The sequence below is a fragment of the Triticum aestivum genome, chromosome 3B, assembly GCF_018294505.1.
Source record: "Triticum aestivum cultivar Chinese Spring chromosome 3B, IWGSC CS RefSeq v2.1, whole genome shotgun sequence".
Lineage (NCBI taxonomy): Eukaryota > Viridiplantae > Streptophyta > Magnoliopsida > Poales > Poaceae > Triticum > Triticum aestivum.
In genome coordinates this window covers 484,563,613-484,569,145 of record NC_057801.1, presented here as the reverse complement: position 1 = coordinate 484,569,145, position 5,533 = coordinate 484,563,613, and the positions used below count along the sequence as shown (strand labels likewise).

Below are 5,533 nucleotides of genomic sequence, written 5' to 3'. Positions count from 1 at the left end.
CACAAATACAGTAGAAGTTATCCAACCAAACATAGAGTGGGTAACTCCATTCACTATCATCAATCTGGTGTAACAAAAAGCCCACAGGGCCCTTTCATATTCACATCATCACAATCACTCAAAAGTTGGTTATTTGACCTGTCCCAACTAAAACGTAGAAAAAAGAGAGATCACTCATTGGCTCCTATAATGCACAACCTATAGGCACCGAGCATATATTTTACAAATGGAAAGCCTAAAGCAAGCAGCTACATGAGATCATACACAACAGGTAGTGCTGGGACAATCGCTTGTCAAAAAGTGACAGGTCCAGCACACTAGGATCTCAGTTTATCTGACTGGCTACAGAACACTGACACCATTTTGTAGTTCTGACAGTCCACACTATCCCCATAGATACTTAAGCTGCTACAGTGTCACCTACAAACGACTTGCTGCCACTGGAACAAGAACTATGTCTAGGCCAAGAATTCTCTTGCAACTAATGAAAATTAACACTAACCACAAGAGGCAAACATCTGTAATACATCATGTTGGGCTAATCCTTCCAACAGGGATAACTTATGTCATGGAGAACCATAGTTAAAAAAGGCGCGCCTAAGCGAGCGCTTAAGCGCGCCTAGGCTCTAGGCATTGGCAAAACGCATTGCGCATAACTATGCATAATTTGTGCATAACTGCGCATAAGCATGCGCTTTGGTCATTAAAGCGCAAGGCGGTGGCAAAACGCATAATTAACGCCTAGCGCTTTTTTGAACTATGTGGAGAACCAAAAGTAACACCAATAATGCAATAACCCAACATGTGTAATACATCTTGTTGGGTCAATCCTTGCAACAGAGGCAACTTACGTCATCGGCAACCAAAAGTGAACAACACACACAAAACAGGAAACAGGCAAGCATGCACGGGCTGAACCAAACAATTATTCAACCATAACATCATACATTATTATTGCTATTACATGATACAGATAAAGTACAAGGAAAGCTCTATCCACTTTTGCCTATAGTTAGAAGAGCCTCAAGAACCTAGTACTGGAAAATAAAGATGATATCGCCATACCATGGTCACCAAGTGCAGTTGATTAAGATGCCAAAGTACAGCCGTTGTGACGATAAACAAGATAGAACTCTTGAGGTTAATTAAAGGTAAGCTCAGATCTTACCATTGAGCTTCTTCTGGAGAACATCCATGACAGACCCAAAGTCAGGCTTCACACTGATCGGTGGATTGGCATACTGGCACAACATGTCCTTGATGTTCTTATCATGGTAGTCGATCTTTGATTGTGTGAACTTTAGCCCGTGTGCTGTACTAACAACCACCGTGCGGTCATTAGTGCCAATCATACCCTGGTCACGGAGCTTGAACAGGGCAGCAAGTGCAACCCCAGTATGTGGGCAAGCAAACATCCCAGTGAGGTCAGCAAGAGCCGTCGCATCCATAAGCTCCTCCTCTGTAGCTTCCTCAACAATGCCATCGGTTGCCTTCAGCGCAACAACCGCACGGTCAATAGATACTGGATCACCAATCTGTATGGCAGATGCAAATGTAGTTCCAGCAACAAGTGATTGGAAGTCAGTCCACCCAGACTTGTAATACCGGTACAGTGGATTTGCATTGGCAGCCTGTGCACATACAAGCCGTGGAACACGATCAACTAGCCCAAGAGCACGGCACATCTCAAACCCCTTGTAGAAAGCATAAATGTTGCCCAGATTGCCTCCTGGGATAATGACCCAGTCCGGCACCTGCCAATTGAACTGTTGCAATATCTCTATGGCTGCAGTCTTCTGCCCCTCCAGCCGAAGCGAGTTGAGTGAGTTTGCGAGGTATATGGGCAGCTCAGCTGTCACCTCCCTGATAAGCCGCATGCATCCGTCGAAATCGGTGTCAAGCGAGAGCACCGTGGCGCCGTTGGCGATGGGCTGGATGAGCTGCTGCAGCGAGATGCGGTCTGCGGGGAGGAACACGATGGCGGGGATGCCCGCAGCGGCACAGTAGGCCGAGAGCGCGGCGGAGGTGTCGCCAGTGGACGCGCACCCCACGCCGTTGATGGGGCGCGAGAGCGGAGCCCGGCGGAGGCGATTGACCTGGCTGACGAGCGCCGTCATGCCGAGGTCCTTGAAGGAGCCAGTGTGCGAGATGCCGCACTGCTTGACCCAGAGGTCATTCATCCCGCCGAGGTGCTCGCGGCCGAGGCGCTCCGCCCAGAAGAGGTTGCTGTTGCCCTCGAAGAGAGAGACGATGTGGTCGGAGTCGATCTCCGGGAGCACGAACTCCTTCTTGGACCAGACGCCGGAGCCGTAGGGCCAGGTGGTGCGGCCGACGCGGGAGTCGAAGAGGTCGCGCCAGTAGGAGCCCGGGAAGCGCGCGAGCGCGTCCATGTCGTGGCGGACGTCGAGGAGGCCGCCGGAGGTGGAGCGGTAGACGACCTCGTCGAGCGAGTAGCGCTCGTTGGGGTCGCCATCGGAGGCCGGGGGGAACGGCTCGTACCACGCCGAGAAGGTCGTGGCGGGCCCGCGGAGGCGCGCGGCCTCCTCCCTGATGTTCTCCTCCGCGGGGCGCCGGTGCTTGGTGGCGGTCGACGCCGAGGCGCCCTCGGTGGCGCAGCGCGTGCGGTGCGCGGCGGCGCGGAGCGGGAGGCGGAGATGGGACCTGTCGAGGCGCTGCTTGGTGGAGGGGTGGTGGAAGTGGGGGTGGGCGAAGAGGAGGGAGAGCGAGGAGGTGGTGGCGGCGGGTGTCGCCATGGTGCGGCGACGGAGCTTGGCCTTGGCGGCGGGGCGGAGGAGGGAGGATGTGGGGCGGGGTTGGGAGTGAGGGGGATTAGGGAGGAGACTCGTGACGTGGTGAGAGGTTTTAGGCTTTAGAGGCGCCGTTGATCGATCTGGACGTTAATTGGGCCGGCTGTCGGGCGCTGGCGTGTGGGGCCGCAGGGACGACGTCCTGCTTCTGGTTTTGCTTTCAGCTGCGGCTCGTGCGTGGCAGTAGAATGGAGCCATCCCGAGGGCCAGCGAGCGGCAGACGTGCCGCCCTCTGAGATCTTGTTTTTCTTTTCCTTCATCAGTTTGGGTTGCGTGCCACGTTTGCCACGTGGTATCTTGTTCTTTTCTCCCGGAATAAACATGAGAGTGTGTGGCGAGCGCTTTCGATCGGAACGTCCTCTGGATTTCATTCATACTGTCTAGCAGATCAACCCATAAAAATATATTAAGCTCTGACTGCTGGGGGTAGCATTTCCATAATACACATAATTAAGTAAATGTGAATGGTTGTCATTGTGATTCAAATGAGGAGCTATTCTCTAAGCAGAAACAATCCATTTGCTTCCACTGATATTTCACTTTTTTTTTCGAGAAAATTTCCGATCTATTCATCTTCAATCATGGCAGTACAACGAATACCAGAAATAATAAAAATTACATCCAGATCCATAGACCACCTAGCGACGACTACCAGCACTGAAGCGAGCCGAAGGCGCGCCGCCGTCATCGCCCCTCCATCGCCGGAGTCGGGCACAACTTGTTGTAGTAGACAGTCGGGAAGTCGTTGTGCTAAGGAGCCCTCCCGCCGGCCCTTGCCGAGATCCATCGCGCCCCCATGGCCCTAGGGCCACCGGAGAGGAGGCGGACCTGCGGCGACGATAGCGGGAGGCAGAAACCCTAACTTTTTTGTGAACTGATATTTCACATTAACCTATATGCAGAGAGATGGAGACAGAACATCTAAAAAGTTGTAGTTAAATACTCAGTCTCATATCTTATGCTTATTTTGGAAAAAACGGTAATGATGATGGTTTGAATAGCTTTAATTAATACTCTTACTTTTTATAGGATGTACCATGCATAATTATAAATTACTTCGGTTGCGGGTACTTTTTTCTTTGGATACAAGAAATAAGAATAGGGTTTGCAACCAGCTCGATTTATATATCATTGATTGTTTGTATCTGCGTTGGTTTTTCCTGTAGATGAGGGAATGATGCAGCACAACAAAGATAAATGTTTCTTTCAGTTTGAAACCAAGGTTATTAATCTAGTAGGATAACCAAGCAACACTGTGTAAATAGCATCTGCACATAAACAATAAATACTTGCAACCCACCACGTAAAGGGGTTGTCAATACCTCAACGGTATTGAGATAGATTAAATTGTATGAAATTTGATAAATAGATCTAACTAAAACACAAAATAAATAAATAGATAAAAATTGCAACATGGTATTTTTGGTTTCAATATCATAAGAAATAGACCTGGAGGCCATAGTTTTCACTATAGGCGTCTCTCAAGAAAATAACATACGTGGATAAACAAATTACTGTTGGACAACTGATAGAAAAGCAAATAATTATGACGATATCCAATGCAATGATCATGTGAATAGGCATCACGTCCACGATTAGTAGACCGAAACGATTTTACATCTACTACTATTACTCCACAATTGACAGCTATCTAGCATGCATCTAGTGTATTAAGTTCATTGGAAAACGAAGTAATGCATTAAGAACGATGACATGATATAGACAAATAAACTCACGTATGAATAAACCCCAGCTTGTTACCCTTAATAGCAACGATACATGCGTGTCATATCTCTTTCTGTCACTGAGATTGAGCACCGCAAGATTGAACCCATCACAAAGCACATCTTCCCATGGCAAGATAAGTCAATCTAGTTGGGCAAACCAAACCAAACCAATAAACCGGAGAAGAAATACGAAGATATAACAATCATGCATAAAAGAGTTCTAAGAAGAAACTCAAATAATATTCATGGATAGATCTGATCATAAACTCACAATTCATCGGATCCCAACAAACACGCCGCAAAAGAGTTACATCAAACAGATCTGAGTAAATTGCACAAAACCACCACTTTGAGGGCTAGAGTTTCAGAAAACACTAGGTTACAGATTCTTGACAAATTGCACCATGTCTTGTGTAATCTTTTTGCAAAAATCACTGATTGTCGGATCTGGCTCGGTTAAGTTCGTTTATGACAGATGGAGCCCCTATTTCGCTGATGTGGCATAGCATTTTACCAAAGACAACATTAGATGGGTAAGAAAGTGAAAACACCCCAGCACTTTTGTCAAAAAGCGAAAACACCCTCCCCGATTCAGATCGGGATCTATGTCTCCCGCACACCATCGTCGTCCTCCTTCCAGCTCCTTGGATGCGTGCCGCTGCTCGCGCCCACGTGCGGCCGGCGCGACTGCTGCAGCTCGTGGCCGGTGCCGCTGCTCGCCACCATGAGTGGCATGCGCGACTGCTGCTACTCGCCGCCGGTGCGGCTGTTCGTGCCCACGTGCGGCCTACGCGGCTGCTGCTGCTCGCGTCCGACGCGGCGGCGCCGCCGCTGCTGCTCGCGTCTGACGTGGTGGCTGCTACTCTCGTCCGACGTCGCTATGCTTGCTCGCGTCCGGTGCCGACGCGGCTGCTGCTCGCGTCCAACGTCGTTGCTGCGCACTCCCGTCGCCGCTGCTGCATATGGTGCGTGGGCAGGGAGGCGCACAACAGAGCTTCG

General features: G+C 49.7%; 1 protein-coding gene across 1 annotated transcript; it reads right to left on the bottom strand.

Moving 5' to 3' along the window:
• Positions 1-913: 913 nt before the first annotated feature.
• Positions 914-2,834, bottom strand: LOC123070503 (threonine synthase, chloroplastic). The gene has a single exon (XM_044493743.1). It carries the CDS (start codon positions 2,751-2,753, stop codon positions 1,158-1,160), a length of 1,596 nt encoding a protein of 531 aa, XP_044349678.1. The 5' UTR covers positions 2,754-2,834; the 3' UTR covers positions 914-1,157.
• Between the last annotated feature and the right edge of the window lie 2,699 nt (positions 2,835-5,533).

Bases quoted from the DNA above. Each gene is read 5' to 3' on its own strand.
- LOC123070503 (XM_044493743.1), bottom strand. From the start codon at position 2,753: ATGGCGACACCCGCCGCCACCACCTCCTCGCTCTCCCTCCTCTTCGCC.